General features: G+C 39.8%; 2 protein-coding genes across 4 annotated transcripts in view; both read right to left on the bottom strand.

Moving 5' to 3' along the window:
- The window catches only part of SOS2 (SOS Ras/Rho guanine nucleotide exchange factor 2), an 83,203-nt gene extending 77,641 nt beyond the window's left edge, over positions 1 to 5,562 (bottom strand). For 2 of the 3 annotated variants that reach the window (XM_044231874.1, XM_044231875.1), the window contains exon 1: positions 5,402 to 5,558. In XM_044231874.1, the coding sequence (XP_044087809.1) occupies positions 5,402 to 5,488 (87 nt within the window). In that variant the 5' untranslated portion in view covers positions 5,489 to 5,558. Of the gene's footprint in view, positions 1 to 5,401 lie in introns of all 3 variants that reach the window. The other variant, XM_044231876.1, reaches the window with a different exon arrangement.
- Positions 5,563 to 9,330: 3,768 nt separating this feature from the next.
- The window catches only part of L2HGDH (L-2-hydroxyglutarate dehydrogenase), a 39,891-nt gene continuing 26,195 nt past the window's right edge, over positions 9,331 to 23,026 (bottom strand). The window contains exons 8-10 of the mRNA XM_044231534.1: positions 22,284 to 22,441; positions 20,864 to 20,995; positions 9,331 to 11,386 (exon numbers count right to left, since the gene is read on the bottom strand). Of these exons, the coding sequence (XP_044087469.1) occupies positions 11,191 to 11,386; positions 20,864 to 20,995; positions 22,284 to 22,441 (486 nt within the window). The 3' untranslated portion in view covers positions 9,331 to 11,190. The remainder of the gene's footprint in view (positions 11,387 to 20,863; positions 20,996 to 22,283; positions 22,442 to 23,026) is intronic.

Below are 23,026 nucleotides of genomic sequence, written 5' to 3'. Positions count from 1 at the left end.
GAGGAGGTCAGGATAATGTAGTTTGGGAAGAGGAGGAGGACTTGACAAAGGAGAGGACCGAAAAATAATAGCCAGAGGGAGAAAACCTGCAGAGGTTGGTGTCCTGGAAGCCAAATAAGGAAAAGATTTCAAGAAAAAGGAGGAGTTCGACTGTCAAATGCCACTAATGGGTAGGTTAAGAAAGAATTAGAAAGTGCTATGTAAGTAAGAGATAATGTTTGAGTTTACAAAGTGATTTAAAGAAGAAAACAGAGAGAATGAAAACTTTATTTGCAAGAGACAATACTAGTGCTCACATAGATCTTTATGTTATTTTGTGTTGCTTCATTTCTACACATTAAAATGTGAAGTGTGTAACAGTTACACCTTTCAAAGGCTTTCTACTATCATATGTTCTCACGTAAAAGAAGATAAGAGTTTTAGGTTGTTAATTTTTAACGTGACTACATGAGATAATGCTAAATCCATTAGTTCCATTAAAATTCCTTCCTGATTCAAACATGCAGACTAACAGACAATATAATCAAACTACTGTTCCCCTGAAAGAGAGGCTATGGTTAATATAAAAGACATACACTTGATTTATGTCGAGTGGTAACACAGGTAATGCTTTGCACAGTCAGCATAAAACACTTTAATGGAATATTATTGCCCCATATATACCATACCAAAATTAAACTGAAAATAGGGGACGGCTACTAAATCATAGCTGACAGGGAGCTAAATGCAGCAAGTTAAAATGCATTCCTAATGCTCATCCAGTTCTGGCTGAACCCCTTGGGTCAGTTTGGGTCATTATTAGTTTGGAATAATTCCAAGTGACTCCCTGGAGTTCTACTGTTTTAGTCAGTGGCTTTAGGAAATCCAGAACAGGCCTGACGTCACAAAAAAAATCATAGGATATCCTATTCATTTCTAGCTTTCAGCTGGAGTGATATTTTTAAAAAGCAATTTTGATCAAGTTAATCTAATTATTTTGTTATATAAATAACACTACAGGGCTCCTACTGTCAAATAGAAACCTCTTAACCTGTTATACCAACCAGCTTTTTCTTTTCACTTGGTGTTAGTTCTTTAAAACAATTCACCTTTCTACCTTTCCCTCAATCTCAAATCCTTTCTGCCCGCTTTCTTTGTCCTGTTAATTCCTATTGATCTTGCAGATAATTGTTCTTCATTGTCTGTCCTTCTCAGGCCTCTCCCACACAGACATTTAGATTGGAAGCTTTAGGAGAACAGAGGCCTTACTACACAACCTCAGTATCAACAGTAGTACAGGACACCCATGAAGCACTCAATAAATATTTGAATATATCCTCCAGAACTCAGCACAAACGTTATCTCCCTAGAGAAGCCCTCATTGACCTTCTTGTGTCAGTGACACCAATTTTATTTTCTCAAAGCTCCCTATATACTTTTCTTTTGGGCCCAAGAAAGATCCAGAGCAGTCTTCTAAAATGGCTCCGAGAGAGAATAACAAAGGCAGAAACACCAGAATCTTTCAGCATTCACAAAAGCATTTCTAACCAAAACCTCCTTCCTTTTTCTTCCTTGCCATAGACTGCTATTTAATTAACTAGATATTGTCTTGTATATCTTATATTTTAGACAGATATCTAGAGCAAACCGTAATGTCTGGGGTGAGGAGTTCATATTTAACCTGAATTAAAGTCAGGAACAATTCTACCACTTCTTTCTAACTCTCTATGACACTTTTAACTGCAGAGAGAAAGGCAACAGACATTTTCTTTTCCACATTTAGCGTGGTGAAGAACACCCAAAAGAAAAGGCATCTACAAGGGAAACAACACGGATGAAAAACGTCTAATAAAATTATTTAAAGGCATGTCTTCCATACATAGAATGCTAACACTGATTTTTTCAGCAGAAAATCAATAGCGCATACCAAAGTACCAAAGGCATTTCAAAGACACAGGTAATAAGTTGCATTTACATGTATATCCCACACTCTTTTTTTTCTCCCAAGTAATATGATAGCCTCAGCGTTCTTGGGGAGTAGTGGTGAGGGCATTTATGTTTCTGGCTCTTTTAGGGGAGATACATAATTCAGCAGTAATGTTAACAATCCATGTATTATCCATTTAGTAATGTTATTTCCCTCAGCTTGACCCTTTGTAGTTCTTTATGTATTTAAATACTATACCTGAAGTAGTTTTAAAAGTTAAAAACAACAACAAAAACTTAAAGAACAAAAACAAAACAAAAAGTTAAAGAACACATTTCTATTTCCAAAATTATTTTTCCATAAATCTATTTTTTAATGTTTCTGTTTTGATGTAGTGAAACAAATATTTAATGTTGGCTTAAAGAATCCCTTGTGGTTTCTGGGTCAACAATGGTTGGTTTAAAGAATCCCCTGTGGTTTCAGGGTCAACTTCACCATGTAATTTGATTTTCATAAAAATTAGCCAAAACTTGAAAATAAGCAAAAGACATTACTAGGTATCTTTCAGTACAATGCTGTGCTCAAACCTCTGAATACTGTCTATTGACTGAGCTATTTTACAAATCTGTGGGATTAACATTGAGATTTTTATCTGGTACAGATGCAAATAATTTCAAATCAGTGGAAAATACAATCCAAAACTTACTGTTCATGTTCCTATAGGATATTAACTAATTTTGTATCTAACCCAACAATCTTAATATTCCTTTATTAAATTGTCTATAAATACCTACCTCCTAAAATTTTCATATGAAGTAGCTTTAACATTAACTTATGAGTTCCCCTATTAGGTAATAAGTTGAATCAAAATCACTGACACGCATTCATATATATTTGCATGAGTCATGATTTTACCTTTCAGAAAAGTATACGTTAAGTTTCAGAGGTTCCACCAAGATGCCCAAGTAGAATCTGATAGAGTCAATTAAACTATACTGTTCTTTTCACACACACACACAGATATTACTTACATAACTCTAAGCTCCTAATTGCTAGCTATCTCATTTATATAAACCCACACCAAAAGGTTTAGAATGTTCAGTGTAGATGGTAAACAGTTAAGAGCATGGCTTTTATTCATCTTTATTTCATCTTAGTTCCAGCATGGTGCCAGGTACCTAAAATGTGTTCAATAAATATTAATATCAATTAAAGTTCAATTAAAAAAACACAGGGATAAATATAGAGGAAAAAAGAAAAAAAAGTTACAAGAAGTATTCCACATGTTCAATGAAGAAAAAGCCAACTGGAGGAGAAAAATCCTAGTAGACCAATACTACCACTACAACTAATCCTAGTAGTCTGGAACTATCTGTTAGCTGGAGGAAGGAAGCAAGCCAAGTTCTTAAGTAAAGACAAAACCTTCCTTGAAATGGCAGGATTTCCCATTGTACAAAGGTATGGCTGGCAGGTACAGACCGGAATGTAACACATCCTACCAATGAAGAGTGAACCCTGAGCTCCTCCTGAGCAGTAACTCTTAGCAGGCACCATAAACCTGCATGTTGCAATACCACAAATACCCAAATGCCACAAAACTGGACATAATCCAGTTATTATTAACACCAAAAATTTTCCAAAAAATTCCATAGGAATATATCTCAATTCTGTAATAATAGTAAATTAATGAATTAAATGGAAATTGCTTTTTGAATTGGGTTCACCACAAAAGACCAAATTTTCTTAGATGTATTTATTCCATAAGCAAAGGATCTATGAGAACTGTACAAGACAGTACAGATCTACAAGACACCCGAACTCCAGGTAAACAAGAACAGCATATAAAGGCAAATTAACAGTCTCAAAGCAATGGACTAGGATACTTGTTCTGGCTTTGTTTCCACCCAAACCTGAAGAAGTAAATCTGTCTCTGTTCATGCAGGATTATTAGGGTCAAAGCTACCTATGGAATAAATTATGCAACACACGCTCCAATGCTATTTGCTACCAGAAAGGACCAGTAGGTAGATACTTGCATCCCACTGCCAAAAATACATGCCTACCTGCTAACTGCACTCACCTTCTGCTGAGTGCAATTACTCACAAAAGAGTCAATAACTATCTCAGCATATCCCCCTTTACTTTTCAATTCCAGGCAGAGTTCATTATCACTACTCTTGGCACACCTGCAGTTCTTTCTCCCTCCTTGTAGAATCAGGCTGCCCGAGGAAGTCAAGTCAATTAACTTCAACACCTAGTATACCAGTGAAATGATAACTGCCCCCTAGTTACCTCCACCACCAAGTTCTCAAAAAAAGACATGACTTGGTGTTTGGCCCAAGGCAGGCAGTATCTCCTTGTAAGAATTATGGAAACGATGGAAAATCTGATACTCCAAATGCATGAGGAAAATGTTCTCACCTTTAAAATATACTTCTTCATTTGCAGAAATTTGTTATTTGAAGATTTATTTTTCAAGTGCAGTCTTTCAAATTACTGGGGTTTTTTTATTATTTAAAGTTTATTGTTATTTTGCACAAAATGCAGACAGTACTTACCCCCTGCATCAATGGCAATGGAAGCCTATGTTCAGCAAACACGATGCCTAATTCTGCAGTCTTTAAATTTGTCTTGACCTTACAAAAAGGTTTATTTTAAAAATGATAGTACGATTATTACCTAAATTCACAAACGGATATCACATCACCCACAAGAGAGATGCACCCAGGGTATATACCCAAACTTGACAGGTTATTTTATGAGATGCACCTTTTTTGCCCCCCTTAAAATGATTCCAAGGTCTAAACTGCACCCAGTGAAGAAACACCAAGTTTTCCAGGCGAAATCTCTTGTAAACGGATAGGACACCTTTCGCAGGAAGTGAGGGAAGCACTTTAAATTTCCCTCAAGAATTGTAAAAGGAGTATTAGGGCCCACTGACATTTCACACGTGAAACACAACCATGTTACAAAAAAGCACCGCCTCGTGAGTGGACACCCTTGACAAGCAAACTGCCTAGGGGAACACCCCCAAAGAACCTGATTAAAGGTAATTACCAGGCCTGGAAATGAACTTTTGTTTCAGAAACTATGTAAACACCAGAGAAGACTTTCTCTTGCCCTAATCCAGCCTGAGGACAACAAATTGGCCAACGGCGGAAGTTGCCTGACGAAATGACTGCAACATGAAATCCATTTTTATGATCATAACAAAACCTTCCTTCCGGGGCCAGGCAAAAACTTGAGAAAACGTCCTTTTGGATGCAACAGGCAATTCTGAACCCCCCACAGCCAGCCACTGAGCAAAAGCTTGGCCCGCAGGACCCGAGCACTGGGAGGACGTGCAGAAGCCCCGTTAGAAGCTCGCAGGGGCCCGAGCCGGGCAACCCCCAACCCCCACCCCACCCCCCCGCCAGCCGCACGGCTCAGCCGACGCTCCGCGGCCGCCCCGGCACCTCCCTCGGCCCCCAAGGCCGCCCGGGCACCGGCACTGACCTTCCGCAGGGCCGAGACCAGCAGTCCCCGCCATTTCGGACTGTTCTCTTCGCTGAAGAACTCGTACGGCTGCGGCGCCTGCTGCATGGCCCCGGCGGCAGCGCCTTCGCATCAGGGGCGGCCCGCGGACGGAGCCGGGCCGGGCGGGTGGCCTGACAGGCAGGGCGCGGGCCGCCTCGCCTCGCCGGCCGCCGCCGCCGCCGCCTCCCGCCCGGGCCGCAACTACGGCCAAGGCGGCTCGGGGGCGGCGCCGGCGGGTGGGCGGAGGCTCCGGGGGCGGTTTCCTCGGCCCCGGCGGCCTCTCGCGCAGCGTCGGCAAAGGAAGAGCCGCGGCCGGAGAGTCCGGGTGACCCCCTAGCTGCGACCGAGGCGGCGGCCTCCTGTCCCGGCGACGCTGGCCCGCTTCTTGGGGGTCTCCTCCTCCTTTGTCTGGGTTCGGAACCCGCGCGGGGTACGGCTGACCTCGCCCTTGCCCCAACTCCCGCTACGGCCGCGGCTGGCGGAGAGCGGCGGCGGCAGCTTGTCTCCTCATTGCCTCACCCCGCCCTCCCAATAGGCAACGCCGCCCGGCCCCCCCGAGTCACCTCCGGAGGTCTCTGGGGACCGAGCGGACGTGCGCGTTGTGAGAACAAGCCACACTCTAGCGCGCAGAGCGCTAGCCACCGCTGCCGCCCCCGTAGCAGCCGCGCACAGCGCCCCGGGGCCGCGGCCCAGCTCCCGGCTCCAGCAGTCGCCGCTCGGCCCGCCCCCTGGGCCCGGCGCTCATTATCCTGGGTCGCCGGAGAAGCCCCGCACGGAGCATGCGCGCCGCGGAGCTTGGCAGAGGCGCCGGCGGGTCGCTGGGTTGCAGAGGCGCGGGGGCAGGCGCTGGGAATCGGACTGTGTTGGGGACTTCCTGGGGACCTGTTCCAGACAGACCACCCAAATGACTGTGTTTTACACAAACGCTTCCTTCACTCGACCTTTCCAAGACGATCCTGATTCGGTGCCACTCTGAGCCCCACTACTGCAGTCATGAGAAGCAGTTCAGGATGGGGAGGGAAAGGGACATTCGGCCGGACTAGATGTTTGACGTGTGCTCTCCACGGCTATTGGGTATATAGGAGGTAGTTAACTATTTCATCAAGTGATGTTTTGAGGAGTTAGGGACTGTGAGACGTGGAAAGCCCTCAGCACACAGTGGGGTCAGCCACGAGCAGCAAGGAAGGGAAAAGGAAGAGCACGGTGAAAAAACAACTGTACCTCTCATCAGTAACTCAACAATTGTCCTTTCCCAAAACACACACCAGTTTGTCATTTGGCAAAATCAGAATGACAGAGCTGGAAAACTCATTTTTCTAACCCAAGTATTCACTGAATCACGAATTTCTTCTAATAAAGTCACGTCCACATTCCCATGTACTTGGGATAAAAAGATAGTGAAATGCTTTTATTTCTCCAATTACTTTTCAGTCAGTGATGGCAAAGACTTCGGCTTATACAAACTGTCTTTACTATCTCTTCTCTTCCGGAACTCCAGCTGTATACTACTAGACTGTCAAACTACTAGACTGTGCTTGTATTATAGAGTGAAGTTGTTAGTGGAAGTTTCATTCTTGGCCAAGGATATTGGAAACCACCTCTGAGCCAAATCTGGCCTGAAAACACATTCTGTTTATCTAGATCTATATTTAAATTTTAAAATTGTTAACATTTTAAAGTCAAGAAATTTTTATATAAAAATGGATTTCCATTCTCTTGACAAAAATCTCACAACACTGGGCCCTGCTGCATTCCTGCAAAGGAATAATCAGCAGGCAGTGGGTAGTGGCTGCCCTCTTTAGAAAAGTATGCCATCCCATTTCCAGTTGGCTATACTCCCTACCTGGCACTCTCCACCCTTTTATGTAACCTGCCTAGTCTCTACAGGCTTCTGAGTTGTGATCTCTAAGCTAGGCAAACAGAAATGTGATCTATGTGCATGTGGGGGATAATCCAAGAATGACACCCGTAAAAATCCTAACGAGACAAATGGGCCATCCAGAATAAAATGTTGGATCCATACCCCACACTCCACACTAGAATAAACTGCAGAAGTGTCAAAGACTTAAATGTAAAAAATTAAAACCGTAAAATAATTTGTAACTTCAGAATACGAAAGACCTTTTTACTATGAAATAAAATGTAGAAGATTGAAAACCTATTTTTAAAAATGAACGGAAAAAAAAATCACAAGGTAAGCCAAGAGGCAGGTGACAAATTGAAAAAAATATTTGCAACTCATTTCCTACAGGGACACCTGGGTCGCTCAGAAAGTTAAGCATCTGACTCTTAATCTCAGCTCAGGTCTCAATCTCAGGTCATGAATTCATGACCTGAGTGTAGGGTTCCATGTGGGGCCTACTTCAAATAAATAGTTCCTACAAATTAGTAAGACCAAAACTTGATGAGGAAAATGGATAAAATATATGAAAAAACAGTTCACAGAAAAGGAAATATAAATGTCTCTTAAATGGATTGAACATGGGGATACCTGGGTGACTCAGTCGGTTAGGTGTCTGCTTTTAGCTCAGGTCATGATTCCAGGGTTCTGGGATTGAGACCCACTTGGGGCTCCTTGCTGAGGGGGGAGCCTGCTTCACTTTCTCCCTCTCCATTGCCTGTTGCTCCCCTTGCTTATGCTCTCCTTCTCTCTGTCAAATAAATCTTTTTAAAAAATTTCCAACCCCATTATAAACACTTGCTTAAAGTGTTAAAAAAAAAAAAATGGACACATTGGGGGTGCCTGGCTGGCTGTCAGTAGAGGCTGAGACTCTTGATCTCAAGGTTGTAAGTCTCAGTCCCATGTTGGTGTAGAGATTACTTAAAAATAAAATCTTTTTTTAAAAATGTAAGTATTGGGGGTGCAAGGGTAGCTCAGTGGGTTAAGCATCTGTCTCTGGCTCAGGTCATATTCCCAGGGTCCTGGGATCAAGCTCTACCAGCAGGGAGCTCTCTGCTCAGCAGGGAGCCGGTTTTTCCCTTTCTCACTGCCCCTCCCCCTGCTCTCTCTCTCAAATAAATAAAATCTTTTTAAATAAAAAAAAATGGAAGCATTAAACATATACAATACTTGATCATAAATCTGAGTCAAAATTAATATGCTATATTAGTTATTTGATAAATAGTAATTTTATCTTTTTAGAACTTAGAATGGCTTTGGGGAGTTAACTTGAATAATCTAAGCACATCTCAAATTTTCAAAGGCAGAGATAATGTACCACTAATATTCTCCCACTGAAAGGCATTTTCAAGAAGGGCTTACTCAACATTTCTCCCATTTTCTCTCTCCTACTTCCTCAATTTATTTAAAGCTACAAGTGTTGCTAGTCAGAAGCAAAGCAAAGCAATGCCACAGGAAACAATATATGTCATTGTCACTCACTTTCATGGTTTGTTGTAGCTAACTCTGGTCCTGTTACAGTCCACCTGCTGAAAAGAAGTTGGAGCAGGCTCTCAGATCATTTGCCCTATAACCCTTATGGGAAGCTTATGCCCAGAAACTCAACCCCGTAAGAGAGAACAGACCAGATTGTCTTCCTAAAAGAAACTAATTATTTATGAAACTCCAATTTAATTTATTGCCCCCCCCACCTCCTGCAAAGCATTGTGTGTTTTACATATTCTGCTATGGAAGGGAAACAATGTTCCCTGGTGCTCTGGGGTATGAAGATGACAGAGGTCAGCCACATATTGCCACCATTACCAAATGGAAAGCCATTTTCTTAAGTGGGGAAGTGCTCTACTTTTTACTTAAAATATAAACCTCATTTTTAAATTTATTTTATTTTTTTTTCATTTTTTTAAAGATTGGCTGCTATTTAGAGCTATGATAGTTCATGTTTCACACACCAAAAATTTACTTGAATCAGAGATTTTATGAAACTGAAAATTATGTTCACAACACTAAGGCTCATTAAAATATTTTAATATTAATTTACATTCTTCTTCTTTCAGAAGTACACAAAACTTTTAAATAGCATATCAATATTACACAACAAACCCAATTAATATAAATATAAAATGTTTTACAAACATAATAACCTACACATTCGCTTTCAATAATTTTTTTCACTTTTATTTTTTGGGGTGTAATATAGACCCAAATGGAATAGGGGTTGCTTTAATTAGGATAGTTATTTTTGTAACTTCAGTCTTTCACAACTTAGTATATATGCAATCTCACTGTTTATGAAATAGAGAATTATAAAATTTTCCATCTCTTAATAGTCTTGTAATGGAACAAAAAAATATCCTGTGTGTCACATTTCTTGGAGGAATCAGTTGTTATGAAGAACCATTAGGGCTGGTTTCTTCTGTGAGTGGTTTCTGAATGCTTTCAAAACGCTCATCCCAAGTGTCAAATAATTGCCTTGTCTATACCTGGGATGTGCTACTTCTTGAACATGAGCTGGTGATACAGCCTTTCAAATTAATGGTTGAGGTAGTTCAAACAATGTAATCACTGAGGCTTGAAGTGAAAAGGAAGAAAGCAGAAGTTTTTCCTATCAGTCAAAATGCACATCCTTACTTATCTATCACATAGATTTGGAAAGATAAGAGGAAAGAAAGAAGAGTAGAAGATTAATCCTGAGAGAGCATATATATGAGAGAATGAATGAAAATGTTTCACCTACATGATGGTTCTGTAATAAAAGTTTTCCCAAACAATAGGAAGTCATAAATTCATTTATATTTCTATTTTCCAACTTTCTGAACTTCAAGAATCATTTCAACAGATACCACACACATATATACAATATACAGTACCGGCACTGGGCCATAATTTGAAATACTCATGAAGTACACATGAATGTAAGGCACTTTTGCGGTTTACAAAAGTGAATGCCTCAAAGTTAGGTTATTTCCCCCAAATGAAGAAATATCCTCATAAAAGTTCACAGGATCCCTGAAAACTAAGTAGGCATGAATAATTAGTGATCTTGGCCAAAGTTTGAGAAACTTGGTATGACTGAAAAAGAGAGATATAGAGGTAAATAATTTTTAAAATTACAGAGTTCTATATATCAGTGTTAGGATCCTAAAACTGCTCTCATAAAAACCTATCAGTTCTACGTCCTAAGTTCTTTTTTCTCAACCACAAAAGACTATAAAGAGTCAGCAAGAACCACTCATAGTGTACTGCTGTTTGGATTTAGTGGTAATCCAAAAGGACTGGAAATAATAAAGACTTTACGTTTCTTTTGCAAAGTTATTTCTTACAAATATTATAGCTAGATAGAATCTTATTCAAAATACTTAAAAATGTGAAATTTCATATATTTTCTTTAAATCAAGAATTTTAAAATCCCAAATACAAATAGTGTTGCTCCAAATAATGTGAGCTTTCCTATGACTCTTCAAAACTAAAAGGGGGTTTGCAACCTACAATATACTATATTTTCTTATTTAGCAGAGAATAAAAAGCTTAGAAATCATAAAGCCAAAATATTAAGGGAATAATCAATTTTTTGTGACATCATTCCCAGAAATTCTAGAAAGCCAAATCTCTAGATCATGGTTGGTAAGAACAGGTCAATAACAAAGGGATTCAGGACAGATACAACTGTACCTTGCTTCTTTATTCACAAAATGAAAGAGGATGGACTTTAAAAATTATTATTTCTATGTTACAGCATTCTAACAACTCAGTTGTTAGGATACCTAAAAAGGAACTTTTCAAATCATTTTCCTTAAATTAAAGGATGCAATTAGTATATTCTTGTTGCTGAATATGGAAATTAAAATGCAGACCTAGCTCCTTACATTATTTACAATTTAAATCTTTGTTGCACTTCATCAGCAATCATTCCAGAAATTGCAAGAGAAGAAGTAGCTGCAGGGGAGGGTGCATTTCTCACATGAAGAATGCGATTTCCAATATCTCCAACTCCTCCATCAAATACAAAATCCTCTACCAGATTTCCATCTCTATCCAGGGCTTGGGCTCTTACTCCAGCTGGACCTCTGCAAAACCAAGGGTGATAGTCAACTGTCTGGAAGAGACAGGACACTTTACAAAACAGTGGTTTCAAAGTATTCTTAAATCAATAAAGTCTTTATTTTTCTAAATGCACAATTACGCAGAAACCCAATAGGTTTGTGTTTAGCCAAAGGCTATTAGTTTGTAGCCTGTCAAAGATATCCTTAGCCTAGAGTACGTTACATGTTACATGCCTGTCACGTAACAGTGTCAATAAATGCTTACCAAAGAATACACAAATATTTACTTACAAATATTTGTTTTTCCCCAAAGGAGCAGATAAATCCACAATTAGAGCAGATAAATCCACAATTAGAACTGATGAATTAATTTGGATTTATAAGATGAATTTATTATAAAATCAGTCAATGGGAATAAATAAGTCTCTTCTAATATAAAACAATAAAAATAGGAGTGATGTATGTCAGTTGCATTCCTAAATATCCACTACAGAATTTGATTTATTTTTGCATTTTTTTTTTTTTTTTAAAGATTTTATTTATTTATTTGAGAGAGAGAGACAGTGAGAGAGAGCATGAGCGAGGAGAAGGTCAGAGAGCGAAGCAGACTCCCCCATGGAGCTGGGAGCCTGATGTGGGACTCGATCCCGGGACTCCAGGATCACGCCCTGAGCCGAAGGCAGTCGTCCAACCAACTGAGCCACCCAGGCGTCCCTATTTTTGCATTTTTTTAAAAGATTTTATTTATTTATTTATTTGATAGAGAGATCACAAGTAGGCAGAGAGGCAGGCAGAGAGAGGGAGAAAAGCAGGCTCCCTGCTGAGCAGAGTCCGATGCGGGACTCCATCCCAGGACCCTGAGATCATGACCTGAGCTGAAGGCAGAGGCTTAACCTGCTGAGCCGAGCCACCCAGGTGCCCTGCATTTTGTTTTGATAGTAAATTAAAATTGATGGAGAGCAGTATCTGCAAATGCCAGCAAGTTATTTTTTGTAGTTTGTTTTTATTTTCAACAGTATAGCCTTCCCTATCAGGTTAGCCTTCGATTAAATGAGATGATAGGATGGGGCGCCTGGATGGCTCAGTGGGTTGAAGCCTCTGCCTCCGGCTCAGGTCATGATCCTGGGTTCCTGGGATCGAGCCCCATGTCAGGCTCTCTGCTCCGTGGCGAGCCTGCTTCCCCCCCAACCCCGACACCTGCCTGCCTCTCTGCCTACTTGTGATCTCTGTCTGTCAAATAAATAAATAACTAAATAATCTTTAAAAAAAAAAAAAGAGATGCTAGGAAAAGCAAAAAATGAATTAACTTCGCAGCATGTTAATATGGTAAGAGCCCTTACGACTGAAAGTTCTGCTTTATAACACTTGAGTTCCTAAATTAGTTTTTTTAAAGAGAGTTAAAACTAACAGATGAAATCCGAATAAAAATATTTGTGAATCCAAAAGTACCTCCCTTATATAAGACCAAGCAAGGTTGTGTCATATATTGGATTCGTGTGCAACGCAGTGGCCAAGAACGCCCAGTTCCTAAGGGTAAGACCTAAGGCAAGCCTGCCCATCATGGAATTAACTGGCCGCAGGTTGCCCGAGGCCTTCACAGATGAGCGAGCTAGACACCACTGTGGGGCTTTATGAGTCCTGAATTCTTACTGGGTTGCTGAAGATTCCATGTACAAATTCTCTGAGGTTATCCTCATTGATCCACTCCATAAAGCTATCAGAAGAAACTCTGACACCCAGCAGATCACCACACCACAAGCACAGGAAGATGTGAGGGCTGATATTTGCAGGCCGCCAGAGCCAAGAGCTCCGGCCTTGAAAGGATCTTAAGTTCCAGCACACTATTAGAGGGTCTTGCTGTGTAGAATGGACAAGACGTGATACTCTCCAGCTCCACCATTACTGTAAAATTCTTACCTAATAAACGGTTAGGACAGTTATGTCCCTTAGAGTGTTCTTTGTCTGTTAAAATGAGTTGTCTGCAGATTGTTTCATGAATGCACTGGCAAAATTATGAAAGTTGAAGTACAATAATGTTTGAAGACTATTAAGTGATCATGTATTTTGTTTCTGATAAACACTTTTGTCTTTGCTTTATCTTATTAGGGAGTTTATAGGCCAGTGTTTAAAATGCTCTTTGGGGGCAGCTGGGTGGCTCAGTGGGTTAAGCCGCTGCCTTTGGCTCAGGTCGTGATCTCAGGGTCCTGGGACTGAGTTCTGTGTCAGGCTCTCTGCTCAGCGGGGAGCCTGCTTCCCTCTCTCTCTCTCTCTGCCTGCCTCTCTGTCTATTTGTGATCTCTGTCTGTCAAATAAATAAATAAAATCGTTTTAAAAAATAAATAAAATAAAATGCTGTTTGGTATAAGAGGTATAAAATACATTCTGTAAAAGTGGAATGCAGAAGCTAGCCATGTCATTTGTTGGTGCATATAATGAAACCTACTCTTCGCTGGGGTGATGTAATGCTCTACTGGTTTAGTCTCAAATGGCTGTTTTTAGAGGTCTGGTAAGAACAAGCTTTTTAAATTGGATTTTGCTTGGAAATGTGAAGAACACCCTAATCTTTTATCATGATCACATACAGAATAATAAAGCTAACCAGAGCCCACATTTTGAGGTTGAATCCACCATTCTACTTACATGATGGCTGCTTCTAAAAGAATAGTTTAAAAGAATGCCACCATTTTTAGGAGAATTGAATAAAGCTGTTGTAAGAGGGTTCTCTTACAAATGAAAATAAATCCTGCTTAACCTAAAAACAACAACAAAAAATTACCTCCCTTGGAACTGTTCAGAAAACGGAGTTTGAAAATAGCTGTTTTAGGGGGTACCTGGCTGGCTAAGTTGGAAAAGCAGGCAACTCTTGATCCTGAGGTTGTGAGTTCAAGCCCCATGTTAGGCATAGAGCTTACTTAAAATAATAATTAAAAAAGAAAGAGAGAAAGAAAGAAAGAGAGAAAGAAAGAAAGAAAGACAGCTGCCTCAAACACACCATAAAGACTCAAGAAATCAGGCAAAAATATTAAACATTTGGGATTCTGGGCCAATGAAGATAAGTACTTAGGAAGACAGAACACTAGAAGAGCACTGCCTTCTAATGATATTAAGATAATGATCATAATAACTAATAACTATTATTTACTAAGTGCTTTCCTGTACTAGGAATGCTAATTCTCACAACTATAAGAGGCTGATACCATTTATATTTAACAGCAAAGAAGCACAGATTAAATAACTTACCTGAAGTTACACCGCTATAACTGTTCCTTTGTAGAGAGGTAAATAAGAATTACAACAAGAGCATAAGGTTCTACAATAAGGATATATAATCTGCCCTATGGAAGCCTGCAAGGAACCTGGGCAGGGGGGTTTTGGGGTATAAGGATTTCCAAGGAAGAATCAGATACAACACTTAGAACACAAAAAGAACCAGATTGAAGCTAACATTTCTTTGGGTAAGGACATAGATCACCTGACACACTGTTATCAGTCAGCACGTGCTCCATTTTATACATTCTGTACTTGTAGCTTATCTCAGCTCATCAAAGCAGCACTTCTCTCCTATTTTCCTGAACAATGCTGCTGTTGCTCTTAAGAGCATCTCTGGGAGTTTTCTTGTCCTGCTCCTTTTATCTGGCAGAAAGCCAACACGTAGGGGACACACAGTGGCAAGACTAGTCATTGATGTTGAATGATCAAAATAAAACTTCCCTTTCTTACAGAGATTTAGTTAGTACATTCCCTTGACTTCCCCTTCTAAGCAAATATAATACTGATTAACTGCAATTACAAATATGTCTATACTTAATTTACTTCTCTTACAAACAACAATTATTTTCTCAGCGTCCCCTCCAGCCCAAGTGTTCAAATGTAATCCAAAGTGTAAAAAACAATATGCAATATTGTTTTTCTAAGGATCTCTCTTGAGCTCAAACTGAAGTTAACTATTTAACAGGAAATGTTTAAACTACAAAATTCTTTTGTGTTGCCTCTTTAGCACTTAAAGCAACTTCAGGGTTTTTCTTTGCATGATTACATATAGGCATTCCCCAACAGAACACCTCCTCTTGGGGCGCCTGGGTGGCTCAGTGGGTTAAAGCCTCTGCCTTCGGCTCAGGTCATGATCCCAGGGTCCTGGGATCGCCCCGCATTGGGCTCTCTGCTCAGCAGGGAGCCTGCTTCCTCCTCTCTCTCTGCCTGCCTCTCTGCCTACTTGTGATCTCTGTCTGTCAAATAAATAGATAAAAATCTTTAAAAAAAAAAAAAAAACACCTCCTCTTGACATAAGCATTATAACTTGAAATTTCAGGTAAAATAAACCATGAATTTCCTAAGGGCCAACATCTTATATACCACCCCTACTTTATCCTCATGTCTAGATTTGTGCCTTGTACATACTAAGTATTCAATAAGGCTATAAACTTTGTTTTTTAACTTCTAATTTTTTTTTTTTAAGATTTATGTATTTATTTGATAGAGAGAGACAGCGAGAGAGAGAACATAAGCAGGGGAAGTGGGAGATGGAGAAGCAGCCTTCCTGCTGAGAAGGGAGCCTGACATGGGACTCAGTCCCAGGACCCTGGGATCATGACCTGAGGTGAAGGCAGATGCTTAATGACTGAGCCATCCAGGTGCCCCAACTTCTAATTTTTTTTTTTAAGATTTTATTTATTTATTTGACAGACAGAGATCACAAGTAGGCAGAGAGGCAGGCAGAGAGAGAGAGAGAGGAGGAAGCAGGCTCCCCGCTGAGCAGAGAGCCCGATGCGGGACTCGATCCCGGGACCCCGAGATCATGACCTGAGCCGAAGGCAGCAGCTTAACCCACTGAGCCACCCAGGCGCCCTCTAATTTTTTTTAAAGCAGGCACTATACCCAGTGTGGAGCCCCATGTGGGGCCAGAACCCAGAACCCATGATCCTAAGATCAAGACCTGAGCTGATATCAAAAGTTGGACACTTAACTGATTAAGCCACCCAGGTACTCCTCAACTTCTAATTCTTTAAAATTTTATTTTAATAGCTGAAAAAAAAGCTAGTGTATTTAATATTTGTGAATTCAGCTACATTGGGCAGTTTAGTGCTATCTGTAGCCATGTATTTTGCTATATTTACAGCTAAATTTAATGGGAATGTAAACTCTAAACCCTTAAATATGTCTAGAAACAAAAGGCATTCCTTCATCTGAAGAGTGCTGTCTTTATTGCTTTACTGTTCTGTGGCAGGCATTATCCTGTGAGCTGGAAAAGAGCTATGAAAGGCTACAATTGACATCTTTGACCAGTTCCAAACAGGACAATTAAGTATTTTATAAAACTCACCATGGGATCTACTGTTAATCTAAAAATAGAAGTTCACATGAGCATATTGTATGGGGAAAGTAAACTACTCCACCTTAATTTCCAAACATGAAGGAGGGATATTTTTGTTACTCATCCTCACCCTAAATGGTCTGACAGGAGAACATGGTTTTTCTATGCCCAGTTTCTGAATTTTGTTGAGAACTTGACTTGGGGATTAGAACTTTCTGAGCTTTTGTATATATTTTCTGAGGGCTTGAATAACACAAGCATTCTGTAATGGGAGTTGTGGAGTCCTATACATATTCAATCAAGTATTTTAATTGTGTTATTCAAATCTTCTAATGTTTTACCTGCTTGATCTATCTTCTATCAACAAATGGGTCTTAAAATCACCACAACTGTGGATTGGTTGATTTCTGATTGCAGTTATGTCCACTTTTGTTCTACTTCATATCTCTGTTATTATATGCAACAAGTTTATAGTGACCTTCTTTATCACTAATAATTTTTGCCTTAAAGTGTATTTTATCTAAAATGACTAGTACTCATCTTTCTTCTTCTTCTTCTTCTTCTTCTTCTTCTTTTTTTCCTTTCTAAGATTTTATTTATTGGGACACTTGGGTGGCTCAGTTGGTTAAATATCTGCCTTTGGCTCAGGTCATGATCCTAGGGTCTGGGGATTAACCCTCATCTGAGTCCTTGCTCAGTGGGGAGGCTGCTTCTCCCTCTGCCTGCTGCTCCTCCTGCTTGTACTCTCTCTCTCTGACAAATAAATCTTTTTTTTAAAAAAAGACTTCCTGAGATCATGACCTGATCCAAAACCAAGAGCTGGACACTCAATCAGCTGAGCCACCCAGGTGTCCCTACTGATCTTTCTTCTAATAAGCAATCTGCCTAGCACATAGATGAAATTTTTTAATCCAACATGACAATTTCTCTCTTAACTACTAAGTATACCTAAATTTATTGTAATCACTGATGATTTCTGCCATATTATTTTTATGTTATTTAACCTGATTTTTCTGGCATTCACAACCACATGAATTTCAAGGGATTTTTTATATTTTCTCCGGACTCGAGTATTTTGCAGTGTGAGGGTTGCCAAATTCTCTAGACTAGTTGTTCTTAACCAAGGGAGATTTTGCCCCCTAGAGGACGTTTTGCAATGTCTGGAGACATTTTTGGTTGTAACTAGTGCTGGCATTTAGTAGGTCAAGTCCAGAGACACTGCTAAATATTCCATAATGAACTGGACAATCTCCCACAACAAAGAATTATTTGGACCAAAATTTTAATAGTGCCAAGATTGGGAAGCCTTGATCTAGACGACCTTAATTGTAGGAATGTCTGGCTTTCACCTTTGCCTTTCACAATGACATATATAGTCTTTAACTATCACTCACCATGAAAACATCTTGCCTGAAAATTTACTCTAAAATTCCCCCAAATAATTCATTTTTTTAAAATGAAATGTGGGAAAAAGAGGGGATCCTGGCATATGTGTCTTCATCTTTTCCACTCTTAAAGTACTAACAGATAAAAACTGTTAGATTACCATGTCAAAATTAATCACAAAAAATGAAAGGACTTCAGAGCTAAAATTAAGAACCTGAGAAACTATAACTTAACAATGAGAAATTTATATACCTAGGGGAGCCAGAGTGACTCATTCGGTTAAGTGTCTGTCTTTGGCTCAGGTCATGGTCTCGAGGTGCTGGGATCGAACCCCATGCCAGGCTCCCTGCCAAGCAGGGGTGGCTCAATGGGTTAAAGCCTCTGCCTTCGGCTCAGGTCATGGTCCCAGGGTCCTGGGATCGAGCTCTGCATCGAGCTGTCTGCTTGGCAGGGTGCCTGCTTCCTCCTCTCTCTGCCTGCCTCTCTGCCTACTTGTGGTCTCTGTCTGTGAAATAAATAAATAAAATATTTTTTTTAATTTAAAAAAAAACAAAAAGAAAGAAAGCTCATAGATATGACAGAAGCCACTTATAGAACTCTGATCCCATCCCCTTCTCTCCCCAAAGGTAACCACTCTCTCAAACTAGATACTTATTACTTCCATGCTTGTTACTATTTTCACATAAGATACATAAGCCATAAACTATACATGGTATTGTTCAAACTGATATAAATGATATCAAACATATTTTCTATAAATTCCTTTTTGCTACTGATAATTTCCTTCTTTTAATAGCTACAGGAATCAAGAGGAGGAGTGTATGGAATCGCTGAATGTGTCCAGCTTCTCTGTCTCCAAAGAGAAATCCTCTGATCAGGTTGAGTTTGTCCCTAAATGTACCTGTCTACAGAGCTGTGTGCCCTTTTCTACTACATGCTAATGAATCTGGAAAATGAAATTCACATTCTTACATCCAGATACAGGAATACTCACCAAAACCCAATTCTATAACATAAAATCCACTGGTCTAAAGAGTTTTCCCCAGGCGTCTATGAAAGGGTGGTAATAGAATATGGGTAGTGAATTCACTGCAACTGTTCATATACAGAACTCACTATGTCCACCTGTTGTGGACCTTTTGTTTTGTTTTGTTTTTTAATTTTATTTATTTATTTGAGAGACAGAGAGAGAGTTAAGAAAATGAGTGGGAGGAGGGGCAGATGGAGAAGCAGACTCACTGCTGAGAAGAAAGCATAATACAGGACTCAATCCCAGGACCCTATGAGCGTGACCTGAGCTGAAGGTAGATGTTTAACCAACTAAACTACCCAGATATCCCACCTATTGTGTTTTTTAAGGAATATTAATAGCAGTAAAAGATACCAGATTTGACCACTCTATTTTCAGATATAAAACAGAAGAAGAGGGGCGCCTGGGTGGCTCAGTGGGTTAAGCCGCTGCCTTCGGCTCAGGTCATGATCTCGGGGTCCCGGGATCGAGTCCCACATCGGGCTCTCTGCTCAGCAGGAAGCCTGCTTCCTCCTCTCTCTCTCTCTCTCTGCCTGCCTCTCTGCCTGCTTGTGATCTCCATCTGTCAAATAAATAAAATAAAAAAATAAAAAAAAAAAAAAACAGAAGAAGACTGCTAAAGCAGACCACTGCAAACACACAAGCCTTTATTTATAGGTGAGTGACAGAAAAGAAAACCTAGATCTTTTTATCCCTTCAATTTCAGGAGGTGAGTAGAAGGAGTGAGAGAGATAAGAGTAAAGATATTAGCTGGGTTTTAATAGTTCTTCTAAGGATTCAAAGAGGCTGGTCTGAGAATGATACCTTAGGAGTCAGATTTAGACCATGACGCTCAACTCCCCTAGGGGAGACAGCTGACATGATTACTGCTCTCTTTCCAGGCAAGTTCAGCAGCTGTTACTGAGAAGACAGACACTCAGTGCCCTAGAGATTCATGGAGGGATGGATTCATGGACGGAGAGTACTTCAAAGTACATTGCTGATTAGGCCTAACAATAGCTTGGTCAGGGAAAATGATGAACACCCTAAAATAGCACCAAACAGAAAAAGAAAATACGCTTGGGTGGTATTTAGGACAATGTACAGCTTAAGTCCAGAAAGCCTTTTATCCTTGAGAAAAAAGTTATCCTTCCTTCTTGAGTTATTCTTCCTTGTCCACACACCCCTGCAGTACTAGGACTCAGATTGGGTGTTACCACACTACTTCCCACTTCTGGCCTGCAAGTACAATTCCTGAGTGGAGAGCAGGATCCAAGAAAGAACATAAGAGGGAGAAAGGAAGACATCACGTATAGAGTTATGTCTAAAAGGTTGTAAAAAGCAATCAAAATGTATTATTTTCTGTGTTTCTTACCTAGGTAACATGGTGATCAGTGATCTTACACAGAATTAAAACCAAAAGGCTTTGCAATGACAAGAGTGAGTAGCCAGGGAGATTAAAAAATTTCAGGCAAGATGTTTTTATCATGAGTAACAGCTAGACATGAAGGTTAAGGTGGCATCACAATACAGCTGCGGTGGACAGTTCAGTATAATGCTGTAAGGTGGTCAGAAAACTGTAAACGCACGTAGCTCAGGCACTAAGGGCCAGGATGCAGCATGGCCACATGACTGCACTGCAGCCACTCAACAGCTTGCTGGAAAAGAGAGGGCACACAAAGATTCAGTGGGCACGCGGACTCTGCAAGTGCGCTTATGAGTCACCAAGTCAGAACCACCTCCCAAGGTCACCTAGGTCATGACCACATTTGCAATCCTTACAGATTTTCCTTACCTCAGTATATCACTGGTAGTAATTTCAGGGATAAACTTTTGAAGGTGCTTCACTGTTGCACTGAGAAAACAGGCTTTATACATTTCATTGACTCCATAGGAAAAATTCTGGAACACCAATTTAATCAAGCCACTGAAAGAAAAAAATTTTATGGGAGAAAGGAATTCTTTATTACTATGAAATACCTTTACAACTATGAGATTTGGGAAGGTGGCATCACAAAAATATAGGCAAAATCAGAAAAAAAAACCCATGTACTAAAAGTAAATCAACTTTTGGTCAATGTAAGAAGGAAACTTCATCAAAGGAATACCTTCCAAACTTAAATTCCTAGGAATGGTTCCGAACTGGAATTCTATAATATCTGCCAACATCAAGGTTTTCTAATGCAAATGTTACATGCTTTCAAAATCACACCTAAAAGGCATTAACAGATCTTTAAGTCAGAGTCATAAAGCAAATGGAGTATCTATTTTTCTTTAGTCAGCCAGAGGTAAGTACTCCAGGTCCTCAAGCAGGACTCTACGGAGCCTGTGTGTATATATATATATGTGTTTTCAGAAGCACACATGCTAGGAAGCCCCATCCAAAAATCTGTTTCAGAATCAGTGAAGGGTGAAACTCAAGTATAGCTTAACAAGCTTTCTAATGATTTTGATGTGAAAACCTCTAGAGTGTAACACTCTTAAAAGGACCAAACAAAATACCTCACTAAGTTATTTCTTACAATAATAAAGAATCTGCTATCTAGGTCAACACAATTTATTGTTAGTTTTCCATGAAAGGAAACAACTTTGTTATCAGCAATTTCTCCAGTGGTTTTCAAAATAATGGTGACTGACTTGAAATGATCTTATCAAATGATTTTATCAAATGATCTGATTTTGAAAGAAACTTTTTTTTTTCAAACTCAACTAGAAGATTAGCCAAACAAGATTTGGATTATCAGATATGTGTTTGTCTCTTGATCTTATTCTTTCTGAACAAGACACTACCCTGGCTCATGAGAATTATCTTTTTTCTTTCTGTTTCTCTTTTTTAAAAGATCTTATTTATTTGACAGACAGATCGAGAGCCAGAGAGCACAAGCGGAGGGAATGGCAGAGGGAAAGGAAGAAGCAGGCTCATCCCTGAGCAGGGAACATGACAAGGCTCGACCCCAGGTCCCTGAGATCATGGGATCATGATCTGATCTGAAGGCAGATGCTTAACCATTTGAGCCACCCAGGTGCCCAAGAAATTTCATGAAGTAGTTAAACCTTATGTTTATTCCACAAAGCTCTTAATCTGGATTAATAAAAAAATCAATATACAATCACAAATATGAGGATTTACACAATGGAATATCAACAAAGATAAAAATTGCCCACATTAAAAATATAAGCATATAAAATATTTTTTGTCATGTAAATAAAGTTACCTCTTGATAATTACATCCATAACATCTCTGGCACTGAAGTCAAAGGGTTTATAGCCTTCTCGTTTAAAGGCAAGAACCGCATTGGGCCCTAGCCAAATAGTGCCGTCCATCCTAGGTGTGAAGTGAACCCCTAGGAAAGGAAACCGGCTATCTGGGACCTATGGATTTAATATGTCAAAGAGTTATCACTTCATATTACATTCTATTATACATGCAAGCACTAATCTGATAATATAAAACACTTTCTTCTGATGTATTTTAGTTGTGTTACTTTTGATCTGTTACTCAGATATTCCTTCCTATATTTACATGCTTCTGCCTAGAAATGCCACACAGGAAACAGTGATGCTATTGACATCAATATACACTGTCCAATGTGTTCCTCTTTCTGGATTAAAAAAAAGAGAGAGAGAACTGTCCTAGTTCAGGTTATGCCCCGCTCCCCAGCCCCTCAGCCACAATCTATGTGGCTGGCAAGTAAAATCAGAACTACCAGTAAAAAAAACCTCATTTATAGTATAGGCTTTTAGAAAGTGGAAATGCATTAGATTGAAGCAGATGAAATGTATGTTTTGGCACCATGAAAAAACATTAAATAGCTCAATAGCAGCAATTTCATCTGGTCCAACTTAGTAGTTTCAGAGAGAAGAAAGAATTCTTCATGTAAATCGCTCTGGCTATACCATGAAACTACAGAGCGGCCACATCCCCTTTTCTGCACCTATCAGTACGGAATTGAGAAA

Source organism: Neovison vison, chromosome 13 (genome assembly GCF_020171115.1).
Source record: "Neovison vison isolate M4711 chromosome 13, ASM_NN_V1, whole genome shotgun sequence".
Classification (NCBI taxonomy): domain Eukaryota; kingdom Metazoa; phylum Chordata; class Mammalia; order Carnivora; family Mustelidae; genus Neogale; species Neogale vison.
This window is presented reverse-complemented; position numbering and strand designations above follow the sequence as displayed.